General features: G+C 34.9%; 1 protein-coding gene across 3 annotated transcripts; it reads left to right on the forward strand.

The window, feature by feature from the left end:
* The first annotated feature begins 5398 nt into the window (after positions 1-5398).
* Positions 5399-16847, forward strand: LOC148847805 (putative LRR receptor-like serine/threonine-protein kinase At1g29720). 3 transcript variants are annotated; one of them, XM_088950738.1, is made up of 25 exons: positions 5399-5612; positions 7550-7724; positions 8974-9045; positions 9191-9262; positions 9348-9419; positions 9543-9614; positions 9738-9809; positions 9899-9970; positions 10078-10149; positions 10270-10341; positions 10432-10503; positions 10751-10819; positions 11407-11472; positions 11639-11701; positions 11801-11830; positions 12391-12434; positions 12672-12821; positions 12984-13051; positions 13136-13334; positions 13961-14104; positions 14965-15083; positions 15163-15373; positions 15506-15743; positions 15903-16053; positions 16182-16847. In XM_088950738.1, exons 1-25 carry the CDS (start codon positions 5501-5503, stop codon positions 16557-16559), a joined length of 2865 nt encoding a protein of 954 aa, XP_088806864.1. In that variant the 5' UTR covers positions 5399-5500; the 3' UTR covers positions 16560-16847. The 3 variants fall into 3 exon arrangements, 2 of the variants coding, with proteins under 2 accessions (XP_088806864.1, XP_088806862.1); XR_016100960.1 differs by having other exon boundaries at positions 12672-13051; positions 15506-15631; XM_088950736.1 differs by having other exon boundaries at positions 12672-13051.
* Positions 16848-17199: the final 352 nt, after the last annotated feature.

Consider the following 17199-nt stretch of genomic DNA (forward strand, 5'->3'; position numbering starts at 1 on the left):
TTATGGGCTTGAGAGGGAATGCTTGCTTTCTATCATCCCAAACTTTCAAAACCCCTCAATCCTGTAAATTTGTGTATCTATGAGTCTCCATCACTTTGAATATAGGGTATATCATATTAATATTTTGATACTTGCTTCAAATAGATTGTAGATATGCTAGAAACGAAGCGTAGGTAGAAACACCAAATTGGAAGTAAATTCTTACAGATCTGGAGTCGTTAGATACTTTGTATTAAACTTTGAGCATGTGCGCTCTCAACCGTATGATCTTCTTGAAGTTGGGGTTTAGTGTCAGATGTGCTTCATTAATAATGCACTTGCAAAGAATAAGCATTTACCCCCACTTTTCTAATTGAAGCATTTGAGCTCTGAACAAGTTCTGTTTTCAGGGAAAACTCTACTACTATTACAAGCTGACTTGGATACATGGAGTAAACGGGTGGATGATCGAAGGAGTCTCTTAACCAATGGCAGTTTAAATCAGCCATATCACTACTCCATATGCAGAAATAGGGTAGGTCATGTTAGTACTTAGTTTTGATCGAATAGGTTCTCCATGTTTGAACGTGAAAGGGACTCAGTTTTAAATAATGGGTTCCATGTTTGAACACAAGAAAGAAAGAAAAGCTCGACAACGCTTTGAAATAGACATATCTGATCAGTAGGGATATATAACAGTCAAAAAATTATGTTTTTTTTTTTTTTTTTTTTTTACTTTAATTCATTAGGATTATGGATAAAAAAGGGTTATAGCAAATAAATAGCTGTGAAAATAATGTTTGGGGAGTTTGGGTCAATTTTGTATAAAAGTCCCTTGCCTTTCTTTATCCCTTTCCAATGTGAGACACCATCCATTCAACGTGCGAATCTCAACAAACAATGCATGGTTTTTGATGGTGCACGATCTCGTTGTTCCTAATTGAATGGTAATTCGGACATCGGTTATTTAACTAATCGATCAAACTATAAGATAGGTAGGATCAGAGAACCTGGGGTGGCTAACCTGAGTGGTCGTGGATCTCACGAAACACCTCTGAGATCTTCAACCTGTGCCGTTAGGAGTCCGTCCCGCCCTGAGAGGTAGATAACATGCTAGTCGATAAGGCCTAATGTGTTCGTCCGATTTGGGCGGGATGAGGACTATGGTCGTGTGGCGTGATCTTGAAGAGTTCAGAGACAACTGGCATGCTTCTAGAAGTCCGCTACGTGTCACCTCGATTGGTTGGGCCATTCTGAGCTACTCAAACATTGGTCCTTGCTGAGGTCCCCGAGACACCCGAGGTGGCCTGACTCACCGACGTGACAAGCATTGCTGATGTGGTAGGAAGACGCCTAGTCATTGTCCAATTATCAGGTCGCATCCACGTGTCCACTATTCACTAGGTCGGGCCAAATCGCCACTCATCAGTTTCAATGGGCTAAATGTCATCTAATCATGCTAACATTTTATGGAGGAAGAAATCAAATTGGACAATTACCTTCTTAATTAGTGAATAAGAATTTAATTTCAATTTAGTGATTTGTTGAGGAGTTGAGTAATGGTGTGGCTGAAGTCATTATTTGAGGAATTGAGTATTGCTGAGAAGTCCTTAACGTTGTATTGTGATAATCGCATAATTCGATTGAAACGGAATAATGGAACCGAAAATTCGGTTTTGATGTTTTCGGTTCGGTTATTTCGAAAAATTGGTTCGGTTTCGGTTTTAAAATTCGGTTTGCCAAACTTCGGTTATGAGATTTAATAGTTCGGTTAATCGAAAAAACCGAACTTTTAGGGGGTAAATCAGTAAATATGCAAATATTATGATAAGTCCAAGGGTACAAAGGTTATTATCCTTTGGTCAAAACCCAAAATATTGAACTTTTAAGACAAATATAGTGAAAAGCCCAAAGGTTATTACCCATAGGATAAAACCCATTAGCCTTTGTCTCTTTAACCATCGACCTTCATCTTCAAGGTTCAACATCCAGTGGTGAGCACGTCTGAGCAAGAAAGTAGCAGCGATGAGCGTTCGAAGGTTTGAGCAAGAAAGTAGTTGCAAGCTACGAGTTCCAGTTCCAGCTTACTACTCCAACGTTCAACATCCAGCAAACCAATTTTTTCTGGCGGGTGGTGGCAAGTGATAGAGTTCAGTGGGTCTTCTTTAATCTGTAGTTTTTCGGTTCATTTTAGTTCCCTCCTTGTTTTTCTTCTTTGCCATTTGAATGATTAAGTACAAGCATTTTGTTTTCTATTTTTCCCTTTTCATCTTCAATTCTTCCTGCTATTTTTGTTAGCCACCGAATCTGGACTGCGAAAAATTTTTAGCCACCGGATTCTTTAGTTTTTAAGTTCTTTGCTTAAAATTTGTACTGTAAATTTTATATGCATTTGCACAAATGCATAGGAAAGATCGAGAGTAACAAGCAAATTCTGTTTTAACCGAATCAACCGAAGTAACCGAAAAAAAAATTCGATTCGGTTTGTTCGGTTTTTGCAAACTTCGGTTTCGGTTCGATTTTCCAAATAAGTATATCGGTTTTTAACCTAACAAACCGAATGCTCACCCTTAGGTAGAAATCCGAAAATCAATATTGAATATTTGACTTTTCTCACTAAAAGAGCAGCATTATCCAGTAGAAAAAACAAAACAAAAGTCATCTCAACTCCCCCACTTGCAACCCAAGAAGAGTAGAAAACTCCAAAACAAATTTTGGGGATTCCTCTAATGTTTTCTTGAATTCCCACCAAAGTAAGTGGGTTTGTTCCAGTGAAATCAGTTTAATTATCATGATACGTAGGGTGCAAATGGATCGGATCATGACGCGATCAGATCCTATCTGGTCGAATTCGGATCACTCTTGTTGAGATTCTCAGGTCGGAATGGATCGGATTCCGATCACCCTAATCAGAAAATTCGATTTGATGTGTTATTTACTTATAAATATATTATTTATATTGTATTTTTATAAATTTGTCATAATATTTATTTTTTTATAAAAAATATGTATATTTATATAATAAAAATAATTAAGAAATATTTGTATTTTTATTTTTTTTCTTTTATTTAAATTGGTATATTTTATTTTTTCTTTTAATAATTTATTAATTTAAAAAAAGTCTGATCAAATCAGATCCAAAGATCCAATATATAAGATTCGGATTCAGATAGAAGCCTATCAGGTCCGATCAGATCCAATTTGAACAATGTCAGATCAGATTCAAATTCAAATATATCCTAATTCAAATCTGTTTGTATCCCTAATGACACGTATATACCTCTAAAGATTTTTATTGTTAAAAAATTCAACAAAATCCTTCTTCGAAGGATTGATGAATGATCAGTTAAACCAATCATAGGCTGCAATGTATGCGTAGCTAATTATTGTAAAATATTCTATTAACTAATATATTTGCAATAGTAAATAAATTTATTTAGCCTTTGGATTTGATATATATGGATTAGATTGCGATAGGTTTTATTAGCAGCTAGTAAGTTTATGTTATATATATATATATATATATATATATTGGGATAAGGACCAGAAACCAAAGGATATATTGAGGACAACTTTAGAAGAGCCACTATCAAAGGATAGTTGATTAAATGATTTAAATTCATGGTTAATATGAACTGATGTGTATGTGTTTGTCTGTTCTCCACTTCTCCCCCGTTTTGTTAGGCAGTGGTTCAGTGGTTAGTGTCGAGTAGTTAGAATGATGAAAATAATATTAAATTTCACTTATGGGCTTTGATTGACAAAGATACAGAAGAATATGGATATGGGGAGGCGTGGTTTGACCTCTAAAGGTCTATCAGAGTGGCTGAAATGAAAGAGGTAAAAGGTAAAAGGGAGAGTGGCTACATCCTTGGAGGGGCTGTGAATGCCAGAGTCGGAGAGAAGAAAAGGGTTGAAAGATTGTTGGATCCCCCATACTTCCACAGTCAACAGATGGATAGATATTAGGGGTGCATGTCAGGTGGGTTGGGTCGGGCTTATGGCCAACCTGGGCCCAATCCCAAAATTTGGACATAAAGCCTAAGTTTGGATCAAGTCGGTCAAACTCGATCTTCCCAACCTGAACCTACTCCGTACTGTAATTTGATGTATTCGGATTGGGTTTGGGATTGGGTTTGTCAATAACCCCACTCTAAAATTATATATACATTTTTATTTTATACAAATATGTATACATATATTTACATATATATATATATGTATGTATGGATGTGTATAACTAAGTCGAGCTCAGGCCGGGTCCAGGCTGCCTAAGGGCTAGGCCCAAGCCTGGCCTGAAAATTAAAAAAAAAAAAAAAAAACCAACTTCTTGGGCCTGAGCCCGGCTTGAGGACCAAAAGTCCAGCCCATATAAAATTTTGGGCTGGGCCCACCCAAGTTGCACCCCTAATAGATATTACTTGATTTTACTTGCACACCTGCTATATTCCAATCTTGTCATGTCATCAACAAGGTGTGGTTATCTGTGGAACCACTGGTTTATGGCCATAGGTTGATTCCTATATTGTCTATGCTATCAGAAGAGAGTTAAGATCTGCCAACAAATCACGTTCCAATCCTCTACTAATTTGATCTAACACCGCATATCTCTCCATGAGATTGGAATCCACCATAAAAGTAGAACCATCATGTATGAGATGTGAGTTTGGATTCAGTCAGGGCAAAACCCATTCGAACAGCCTTTACTGCCTTGTATTAAAAATATTTTTATACATATTTCCAAAGTAAAATTGCAAAAGGCTGTTAGAACGGTGTGGGCACAGATTTACCCTGATGGAACTATGGAAGCCGATCTCATGAGATGTAGGGTCTAAGATAATGTTAACAGAGTGTTGATTGGAACGTGTTTTCTTAGCAGGTGATGCGGACTCATTAGGAGATGTTACTATTAGGTATTCATTTATTGGCCCATTAATTAAATTGTATTGCTAATCAGCAAAGCTGACTAACTTGGTCTTCTGATCCAAGTAATCACAAAATGGGCTGGACTACTTGGAAAATTTGCTCAAGAGTCGACAAACTAGAAAGAAAATCGTACAAACAGGAAAGCTTATGTCTGCTTCATAGCCCACAGAAACCCAGAAGTCAGCTTCATTCATTTAATATACAGGCAAGGCACATGCAACGAGCCAACGACCCTTGTCTAGGGACACAACATTAATTGTTCCAATCTCAGAGACCAGATGTGCCAATCAGACGGCACTAATACCCATTGTTTTACTAAGTATATGGAGTATATATAGTTATATCATATTCATTGTATTGGATTAGCTTTAGGTCAAGGTCAATATATATATATATATATATAGATAGATATCTCTCTTACAATAATTAATATAAAAAGCACAAATATATCAAAATAATGAAACAGATTGGTTGGCTACTGATGAATTTAATATTGACTAGATGGGTCTTTTAAGGAGAAGGGGAGCTTGGAATATGAAGCTCTAACTCTTTTATTTCCCCAAGGTCGTCCAAGCAACCTCTGCAGAGTGTAGAGATGGACATCTACTATGGGCGCTTGTTCCTTTGCTCTGCAGCTCTCGTACTCTGTTGCTTTGGTGCATTATCGAGATGCCATGCCGCAAATAAGCTGCTGCCTGAAGATGAAGGTATGAAATTCCAAAACCCATCTCTCTCTCTCTCTCTAGTTACACCAGCACTTTGTTTGCATGATGAATGAATTGTAGTTCAAGTTTCTTGAATTTCCTTTGATTTTTAAATGAGCAAAGACTGTGGGGAGCAAGGATTTTTTTACTGCAACATGGGAAAAAGGCAAGAACATGATGGGAAGGAAATGCAGAAGCATGGCAGTCTGCTACTGATCAATTTAGTAAATTATCACTTCTGTAAAAGCAAAAAAAAAAAAAAAGAGAGAGAGAGAGAATCCATATATAGCAGCATAGCTTGTTGAACCTTGCCAAAATTTAATTTCCCTCAAACCAAAAACAGCCTTGGAATAATCATATAAACTTGGGGTCTTTGTTTGTCTTGGGGCGTTTCAGCAAGGATCATAGAGATGGTTTTTTTTTTCTTTTTTTTTCGGTTTCTGTTTCTGTCAAGAATCCAAACATAATTTAGCGACGATGTTAGGCCTCAAACTCAAAGCTTAGGCTTGAATCATGAACCCAACCGTGTCTTTCTCATGCTCATCTCATCTGGATGCATGGTGGGCAAAACATTGGTTAATGTGGCCAACTTTTGGTGGGACCATCAAAATGGGGTGTCCTGTCTTTGGTAGTCTCATGACATGTGAAACCGGGTCAGTGAGTCAAGTTGTTCAGGCAATCAGACATGAGAGAGTGATTGGCTCTCTTCAAAGTTCAAAGTTCAAACACCGTATATATGGTTCCAATCTTCATATATAGAATAATAGTTAATAATACATAGAGGCGGCAGAAATAGGAGAGATATAAGCCAAGTCAACGTGAACGAGAACGTATTCAGATTAATGAAGGATATGAATGGTCCAAGAAGGCAATTAATTGCATGAAACTTTGGATGGTTAATGTTGGTTGAGATAAGCTTTCGACAGATAATTCATGGTTGGGCCGCCGTTTCGGAAGTCTGAAACGACGGCAGTTGAATTAAATTCAAAATCGACTGAACTGCTTTTTAACTTTAATTTGCCATGTGAATTCTTGTTAAGTTGCCTGCTTCGTTGAGCTGCTTTAGAGAATATACCCAAACAAGTTTCAATGGAAAACCAATCTTTTTCTTTGGCCGAAGTACAGAAAATTTGGGCTGTCGGCTTGTTTGTTTATTAATTTATTTTTTATTTTTATCAAACTTTACGTGTAGACTGTTTACAATTAACCCACCTCACAAAGCCCTTTCCAACACTTCTTTGGTGGGATTTTTGCGGCCTCACAGCATGGCCCATCACTATAACATATGGGCCGTGTATTATTATTAGAGTTATAAATTGGGCTATGCCACCCGTGACCTAGTACAACATAGTTCATGACCAGGCAAAGCCCACAATCCAGCCTGCGGTCATCTTAGCCTAGGCCCGTTTGGGCTTATGCCATGAACCATGCCAGACCTGACCTTTAAAATATCCTAGAAGAGGCAAATATGACCCGACTTACACCTCTCATTGTTGTTATCGTTGTTGTTAGCTTTCTGAAGCGGGCCTTATATTTATTTTTATTTTTCTGGATAATGGTCTACACAACAGGTGTAGTTTGAGCTGATCATTTGGCCCAACCAGGGCCTGGGCGTTGGGCCCAATACTTCAGGCTTGGCCCATATATACGCATAATTTGTACATGTCTATATATTATTTTATATTATATTTGATGTTATAGTAAGACATCAATATAAATATATATATAAATATTTTATATTATGTATAATGTATAAAATAAATTATATACATATAATATAAAATATTTTATAAATAAAAGTTATATAGGCCTATAATATATATAATCAGCCCAACTATATATAGTGGCATTTGCATTCTTATTTTCCATGATAATCAAAACTATTATCATATTCTTTAGAAATTGTCTCATGATTTGATTGATTGAATTTTTGGATTCAGTGGGTGCTCTGAGAGAAATAGCCAAAACATTGCACAAAGTTGATTGGAATTTTGGCGTTGATCCGTGCATCAATGAATCGAGTTGGTTGACGCAAAACCCAAAAGGAAAGTTCAACAACAACGTTACCTGTGACTGCTCTTACAATAATGGCACCACTTGCCACGTCATATCAATGTATGGACATTCCAAACTCCACACTCGTACTTCCTTTCTCTCATTGTTGTAGTTTATTATCGACGATTTATTGCTAATGCACATACACCAATCCCTGTGTTTTTATGCAATTCTTGGATGCTTCGCTTAGCCCCTGTAGAAGATGCAGCGCGAGGTTTTTAAGAGTTGCGTGAAGTCAAGTAAAAAAGTTCATTGTTTAATAAAATTGTTATATTTTATTTTAAGGAAAATTATAATCAGAATGTTGTACATTTAAATTTATGTTACATGTTGGATACAGTATGGATTATTAAAAAAAAAATGAATTTTCACTTTCTATCCCATTTCCTTTGTTTTTTCCATTCCCTCGGTTGATCTCTCATTCTCCGTCAATCTCTTCTATCATTCTCTCTTAATCTTTTATTTTTATTTTTTTTAATTTTCAAATAATCTATGCTATGTCCATATGAATTAAGAGTCCCATATTGGTAACAACCACACAAGCTTCTGATGACATGGTGGAGGTTTTTATAATTTGAAATATACAGCCCACTATCAAAGTTTTGTTGGTTTCTGAACCAACCTGCAGCATAAACTTAAATATACAACCGTGTCTGACTATAAGTTTACCTTTATTTTAAAATTCATGTTTTTAAGTTGAGTGATGAAAAAAAATTAATTTATCAAAATACCAACTCAAGAAACTTTTACAACATGGAAATTGCAACAAACAAAAAATCCCCCAAAAAAAACCTCTTGTGAAAAGTTGGAATAGTTGGGAGTGGCTCAACAGTAGGACATATCATCTTAAATATGTTACTTATTAGGATGCTAGATCATAGTGGCAATTTAATTTATGATCTTAAGCATGCCTATATCTTTATTTATTTTTTTTTAAATTTGTTGATTTAATTTATCTCTCATGCTCTCACTTAATGGGAACCCACCATGATCATCCTCTTAATTTGATGAGTTAATCTTTTTAGTTTTCAAAAATAGAACATGTTGTAAAAATAGGTGTTTTAGGAAAGGAAGTTGTATTAGTATTTTTACATGAAAAATGGGGAATCAATTCTGGCCTTGGTGTATTAAATGTTCCTAAATAGGTATCTCCTACGTACATGCATTCATTACCACAATCTTGATGAGAAATACTTGGACTGCTAATTAGGTAAAGAAGTATATACTTAATTAAGAGTAAACAAGTGTTGAGTAGAGAAAACCAGGATTATGTAAGAAAATTTTTACTGAATCTTTTCTTGCATTACAGGATCCTCAAGAATCAAAATCTCTCAGGTAGGCTTCCACCGGAGCTGGCCAATCTTCCCTATCTTCAATATATGTAAGAACTTTTACAAATTTATTTCATTTACATTAAATGCTTCATTTCTTACTGTATAAATTTATTAGTTTCTTTAATAATAAATTATATTTGACCAAAAAGCTTAAATATAATGACCAAAAGAAAATTTTGTTCTCTTTTACAGTGATTTTAAACGTAATTTCCTTAACGGAACAATACCAGTTGAATGGGCTTCTATGAAGAACATACAGTTTATGTAAGATATCATTTTGTTTAGAAAATCAGAGTTAGCTTTTGAGTATTTATCTACCAATTAATTGAGAACTGTTCTGTTCATACAGATCTCTTGTTGGGAACCGCATATCAGGGGAAATTCCAAAAGAAATAGGAAAAATGGCCAATCTCACATACCTGTGAGTTTTGGGTCTTTTTACTTGTAAATTTATTTATTTTTATTTAAATCCACTTAAATAGGTTATGTTTCAAGAATTTTGTATTGATTCTCAGAGTAATCTCAAATTAAAACAAATTTATAGGAGCCTTGAAGCCAATCAACTTTCTGGAGCTATTCCCTCGGAGCTTGGGGATCTAATCAAATTAAAGAATTTGTAAGATATGTTATTCATTATCATATCTATCTTTTATTATGTTTTTGCTTACATCTTTTTTTTTTATAATAAAAATCTTCATTTACTCTATGGTTCAGTTTAATAAATTTTTTGTGATTGCAGGTCACTTTCATCCAATAATTTTTCAGGAACTTTGCCATCAAAACTTGCAAATTTAAGAAACTTGAAAGAATTGTAAGATCATATTATTTTTCCTTTTTCAATGTACAGGTTTTACTGATGATTCAACACTAAAAAAACACGTCTCTTTTGCTATAATGCAGTTCAATAAGTGATAACAACCTTAGTGGACCAATACCAGATTTTATCCAAAACTGGACACACCTTGACAAAATGTATGAGGATTCATTTTTAAAATATTAAATCACTTGTTTTGGTGGTAAATATTTCCAATTTTACTTTCTCATAAATTGATTCTTAATTTCAATTTGTATTGATGAAGGGTAATGCAAGCTAGTGGGCTAGAGGGACCAATTCCTTCAGTCATTTCTGTTCTACAAAATTTAACTGATTTGTAAGTCATATGTTCTTTTAATTCATGTTAATGCAGTTTCTTCAGTTGTTGATTCAATAATCTACAATTTGAGAGGTTCATCCTTTTATTAGTTATCCTTGCTGTAATTTTGATCTACAGGAGGATTAGTGACATACATGGGAATCAATCAACTTTTCCTGATCTGGGTAAAATGAAAGGAATGAGAACATTGTATGTTAAATGCTCCTCCTTTTACAACTTCTGTTGATTAGAGATTCTACTAATGAATAATGTAGTGGCTAATTTGATTTTCTGTTTCAGGATTTTGAGGAATTGTAATATTTCTGATACAATCCCTTCAAATATATGGAATTTGGATAAACTTAAAATTATGTAAGTTAAAAGTTTTCCTTTAATCATTCATATAATACAAATTCTATGGTACAGAAACAGGTGTCATAGTACTGAAGTTGTGAAGAGCACTATGAGCTGTAAATGTTGCCCCCCATATTGATTTAATAAATTGGTTACTTCTTAGTTCAAAATTTGTTATAATTTCTGCAAATACAATATTCACTAGTACAATTAGAAACTATATTATGTCAAGAACATGTACTCATTGTCTTCTGATTATGGGCAGGGACCTCAGTTTCAACAAATTAAAACAACCCATCCCTAACAAAAGAACAGATATAGAACCCAAATACATGTAAGTCGTGTGATTCAAAATTTATTTATTTATTTTTTTGTATTGGGTTCAAAGCAAGTGTTTAAGGGTGTCATCAATTAGGGCTGCAAAAGGTACCCCTTTCCCTTTATCCAAAATTGAATTTGAAATTCATTGGCAGTTCTAATTTGACCCGTCACTTACATGAAGTTGGTTTGAATGCATGCTGTGTTTTCACTAAGCAGTCATATGTTCAAGTCTCATAGGAGACTATATTGGTTAGGCTGTCCAATGAGACTGAAGCCCAGCCTACCCTAGCCAGTCTTGGGCTGTGTTTTGGGCCCTGACCTACAACTGGTCCTAACTTTTAGGCCCAGTTTTTATCATTGCTGGTTATATGAAAATTTGTTTTTAATAATTTTATGATAAAAAATAAAGATAATAAGATGGAAAAAAGAATAACAATTTCACCAATGGGCTGGTCGAGCCTTAATGAATAAGATTCAATTTGGATGAAACTGGGATGCAGATGACATCAGATTGCAATCCAACCCATTTGCAGCCCTAACACCAACAAACCAAGTAATCAATTACTTGGTACTTACACCTACTCTGATTTCTTTGATTAGTTATCTAACTGGCAATATGTTCGAGGGAGCCATACCAGAGTGGATGTTGTCAGCTGGAGAACATATGTATATTTCGCAAATCTCAACTTGACCTTAATTTTTCTTTCTTTTTCTTACTTTTGTTGAACACACATATTCACAAACTTGAGAAATGGAACTTCTACAGTTTCCTTTCAAATAAATTAAAGGAATAAACTTTTGAATGCGATATTTTACTTGATTTCACATGCAGTGATCTTTCGTATAATAGTTTTACATGGGAAAGCCTTGGGCAAGAAAGTTGTATGGATAATATGTAAGAATGCCTCTGTACAAGTTTTTAGTTTCAATCAATGTTGAAATGATTTGTAATACTAATTTTTCTTTCCTTTGAATTTGTTCTTGTTGTTCCAAGAAACTTGTTTCGAAGCATGAAGCATAACTGGTAAGTCTGTTTTTTCTTTGAAGTTTTATTGTTAGATTCTATAAATAACTACAACAGCAGAAGGTTTCTAATTCTAAGAGGTAAGAACAGTACGTGATTCCTCATTGTCATTGAAGGGAATAGCCAAGCTTTTATTGGCTTATCTGCCCTTGCCTAGGGTAATTAATGAATTTGAAGGGTTAGGTCTGTTAAGGCTGTAGGGCCAATCCAATAGTGTTGAATTGGTCATGAGGCATCCGTTTGTGACAAGCCCCACAAACCCACAGGTTTAATTAACATACAGTACCTTGCCCTTGTGGGGGCTGAAGCCAAAATATCATATACAAGGTTTTGCACTGAGCATATTTGTATTTGCACTATATATAGTGCAAAACCTTGTATTTTATTTTTCTAAACCTTGTATTTGCACTGTGCTTATTTGATTTTCTACTCTTCTCAAATTGAGCCTAAAGAGAAATCTTTTCACCTCTAACACTATATTAAAAAAAAATCTTAATTATTTAGTTTACAGGTAAATGCCATACTTCTTTTCTAACATGTTCTTAATATCATTTTATAAGGGATGTCCTTCCATGTTCGAATTCCAGTTCCAAGTGTACAAAACGTAAGTATCTAGTTCTTGAGATAACATTGCCAACTATGAAAGTTTTTGCTTCTTGCTCCTAAATATAATTCTATAGCCAAGGTTCAAGTTATGACTTACAGTTGGTAAAGAAGTCTCTTTCTCTTATTGTGTGGATATTGCATAGTTTATCACTTACAGAAAAAAAATGATATTTTGTTTTAATTTTTAGTATTGATATTTATCAACATTTATATATACCATGCTTGTTATTTGCAGATTGGTCCTCATTACATATAAACTGTGGAGGGCCTGAGGTAACACTTGATGATGGAAACAAATATGAAGGAGATGAAAATGTAGGTGGTGCTTCAAAGTCATATTTTGCAAATGAACGTTGGGGATTCAGTAGCACTGGAAATTTCATAGGTGACAACAAAGAGGCAGATAATTTCATTGTTACAAATACATCAGTACTTACAATGAAAAATTACCAATTATACACAACAGCGCGCCGTTCTCCGCTTTCTTTCACCTATTATGGACATTGTTTACAAAATGGTAATTACACTGTGAGTCTGCACTTTGCAGAAATAGTTTTCACAAATGATAACACATTTAGTAGTCTTGGGAGGCGCCTGTTTGATATTTATATACAGGTATTGTTAATCATTCTATAGAAACTATATATGTTTATCTTCATGGTGAAGAATGGTTTAAGTAAATAAGCAAATTTTGTGTAGGGAAAATTGATGCGGAAAGATTTTGATATTGAACATGAAGCAGGTGGGGCTGGTAAAGAACACATAGAAAAGTATAATGCTACTGTGACAAACAATACTCTAGAGATCCGCTTTTACTGGGCTGGAAAAGGAACAACAATCATCCCTGCAAGGGGATACTCTTATGGTCCTCTTATATCAGCTATTTCTGTGGAACACAGTAAGTTACTACTAATACTACTACTAATTCCTTGGTTGTTTAGAACCAACAAAACAATTTTACTAACAGACTCCAATACCATATTTCTTGCAATTAATATAGAGTTCAAATTTTCAAACTGTGAGGAGGATGACCAAATTATAGTTGCAGGTTTAGAGAGTAGCTTAGTAGTTTCTGTTACTAATGTCATGCAGCACTGCCCTTCTACAGGTGTTATTGAAATTGAGCTACCTTCATGAAGTTTATAATTTGAATGGTTTCAAATGAAAACAACTAAATATTTACTAGAGCCAATTAAAATTGAAGGATTGAGAGGAAAATGTTTCTGAACTAAACTATTCCTAGATAGCTCCTTTTTTTGGAAGTGAAAGAAGCTGAAAATACAGCCACCCTGGTCCAGCCAATTCCAATTCATAGTTACTATACTATCATATATGATATGTTGTGGGAGCAAATCCTAATGAATAAAAAGTCAAACCAAATTCTAGTGCACATTTGCTTTTGGTTATTCTTCTTCACTCTCTCCTTGTTAGTTAAATTTTCATTATTTAATATTATGGAATATAGGTTTGGTCATTTTTTTTGGTAACTTAACATGGGATTGTTTGGTCATTCTTTTTTGACAGATTTCAAACTTCCTTCAGAAGATAAAACGAAGAAAATTGTGATAGGTGTTGCAATTGGGGCTTTTGTGTCAATCCTTATAATCTTGGTCTTGGTTGTTATTTGGTGGAAAGGCTATCTTGGAGGCAAAAACAGGAGATATAAAGGTTTGGTCTAATTCAATTGCACACATTTTACTCCCCCCTCCCCTTGCTACTCAAATCAAGTCCATGTTGGTCAATAATTGAAAATTTCAGAAGAGAAGATTTTATATGTTCTCTCCTACTTATTTTCTACTAAATTATAGTTCTGGAGGCTATTTTTATCTGTAGAGGGTGGTAAGGATTTGCACCAATCAAGGATAAAATTGTGCAATACTACCTGATCTGGCTCATTTCTGTGTTTGAGGATTACTACCCAAAGCATGAAAACTGGGCACTTTATCAGGGTCTTTCAACAACTAACTGAAAGCAGTCCAGTTTGTCTTGTTTATACATGCCAAAATGAAACCCATGTCCAACCATTACAATAAAAGGGAAATATGGCAGTTAAAACATTTAAGGAAAAGCAGCAGTAGTGATGAAATAAAAGGAAAGAGGCATTCTATGTGTAGGAAAAGTAGTGCAAAGTTAAGGCTCAGTTTGGAAGGAGTACAAATACAAAATGTGTTGAGTGTAAAACCTCATATTTTGTATTATTTCGTATGTATTTGTACTGTACATATTTGTATTTGTACTCCATCCAAACTGAGCCTAAATGTCAAACCCATATACCAGTTTTAGCATAAACAATTTGGGTCTCTCACAATTTTCTGGACATTTAGTATTTAAATTAACTAAAATAACATGAAATTGATAAATTTAAAGAAACATGTAAAAGTTTCTCTCAAGTGAACTCAGTTCAGTTTTCTGTCCTTTCTCTTTGAACATTTTTGGGTTCTGGCATTAACCAAAGTATGTCCTTCAGATGCAAAGCACCATAGTGATTCTTCGTTAATCAGCATTCTCTTACCTGGCTCCTTGGACAGATTTAAGAGGGCTAGATCTGCAAACGGGTTCCTTTACCTTAAGACAAATTAAAGCTGCAACCAACAACTTTGATGCAGCAAACAAGATTGGAGAAGGTGGTTTTGGATCTGTTTATAAGGTACTCTACTTAAACAGCTTATACAATGTTTGGTAAAATATCAGTTTGGTTTAAATTTTATGCCATTATTCCTTTTCAGGGACAACTATTGGATGGTACTTTAATTGCAGTTAAGCAACTTTCTTCCAAATCAAAGCAAGGAAATCATGAATTTGTAAATGAGATTGGCATGATATCTGGATTGCAACACCCAAATCTTGTTAAACTTTATGGTTGTTGTATCGAAGAAGACCAATTGCTGTTAGTATATGAGTACATGGAAAACAATAGTCTTTCTCGTGCTTTGTTTGGTAAGATTTGACTTATTTGCTTCAATGTGATTACTATTTTAAAAACAAAACTAAAATGCATCCCATAATTTTAGAACACAAATTACTGAATAAGAAGTTTTAGTTGACTGGACATTTATCTGGTATATGTAGGTCCAGATGATGGTCCATTGAAATTAGACTGGCCAACTAGACAGAGGATCTGTGTTGGGATAGCCAGAGGTTTAGCCTTTCTCCATGAAGAATCAAGACTCAAAATTGTTCACAGGGACATCAAAGGTACCAATGTACTACTTGACAGGGATCTAAACCCCAAGATATCTGACTTTGGGTTGGCCAAGCTTGATGAAGAGGAAAAGACCCATATCAGCACTCGAGTCGCTGGAACCATGTTAGTCATTACAATATCTTCCTAGCATGACTGATGGTGCATGCTAGTTCTACTACTTGAATAAGTGCTTTTCATGTTCAGTTAATGTTTCATGATCTTTTCTTGAAAACAACAAGATTATCTTAACATAAAGGTGTAATTATAATCTTTGATTTGTAGAGGATATATGGCACCGGAATATGCTCTATGGGGTCACCTCACCTTCAAGGCAGACGTTTACAGCTTTGGAGTGGTTGCTTTAGAAATTGTTAGTGGGAGAACCAATTCAACATATAGGCCAAAGAGTGATTGCATTTGTCTTCTAGATTGGGTAAGCTAGATTGTTTGTCCAGTATGCAGAAATTGCTTCTTGTTAAGACTTAAGATTACTATTGTATTTTAAGTTCCTTTCTATATGTTATTCTATTGTAATTTTTCTTATGTGCATGGCTATTGCAGGCCTTTCTTTTGCAGCAGAGAGAAAGCTTACTGGAGTTGGTGGATCCAAGGTTGGGAAGTGATTTCAACAGGCATGAGGTGGAAAGGATGATTAAAGTAGCTCTCTTGTGCATTACTGCATCTCCCACACTTAGGCCTAGCATGTCCCAAGTGGTGAGCATGCTAGAAGGCTCGATGGCCATCCAAGATGAGATTTCGGATCCAAGCATATTTGGTGAAAATTCAAGGTTTTCAGGAATAAAGGAATATTTCCAACAGATGATACTCCAGGATTCAAGTGGAGCCCAGACCCAGAATTTGTCATCTGAAGGGACATGGATCAGCTCTTCATCCTTATCTGTCCAGGATGTCTATTTAATCAATCCTCATTCTACATAGAGTAAGGTCAGAGCATTCATTAGGTGGCTATGTAAGAATCATCTTATAGGATAACAAGGGTTTACTGATTATTTTTACCGTATTCTGTATAATATATTACAAATGTACAGAGAGATCACAGATTCCTACTTTGAGCTTTAGTTGATAGGAAATAACATGGGACATGTGGTCTTCATACTCCAATAGATGGAGAAATTTTGTATCATGAACTAATTGATTCCTCATCTCTCAAAGACTGTGAGGCAGAGGGAAAATCGACATTTATTTTATAAGAGGAAAAATTTCTTCCAAAAACAGATTCGGATTCTATGTTTGTATGACAGAACATTTAGAATATTCCATTCATTGAAAAGCACTTGGAGCCTCTATTAGTGGGAACTAAAGGATGCATATGAAAGCAAAAAAGTGGAATTAAATGAAGAAAAATGCATAAAATTGATTGCCTAATAGCTTACACACTTGTGATCAGCATACAAGAAACAAACAGCAGAACATGCTTCCATTAATAACCAATCTAGAATATCCTTAACAGGGATTTCACTATTTAATTTTATCAGACCAAGTAATGTAGGATCCCATCAAATTTGTAACTCTATCTATATCTAATGCTGAGGACAGAGTATAAGATCAAGATAAACAA

Source organism: Nelumbo lutea, chromosome 6 (genome assembly GCF_056320005.1).
Source record: "Nelumbo lutea isolate HS-2025 chromosome 6, American lotus-T2T, whole genome shotgun sequence".
Taxonomy (NCBI): Eukaryota; Viridiplantae; Streptophyta; class Magnoliopsida; order Proteales; family Nelumbonaceae; genus Nelumbo; species Nelumbo lutea.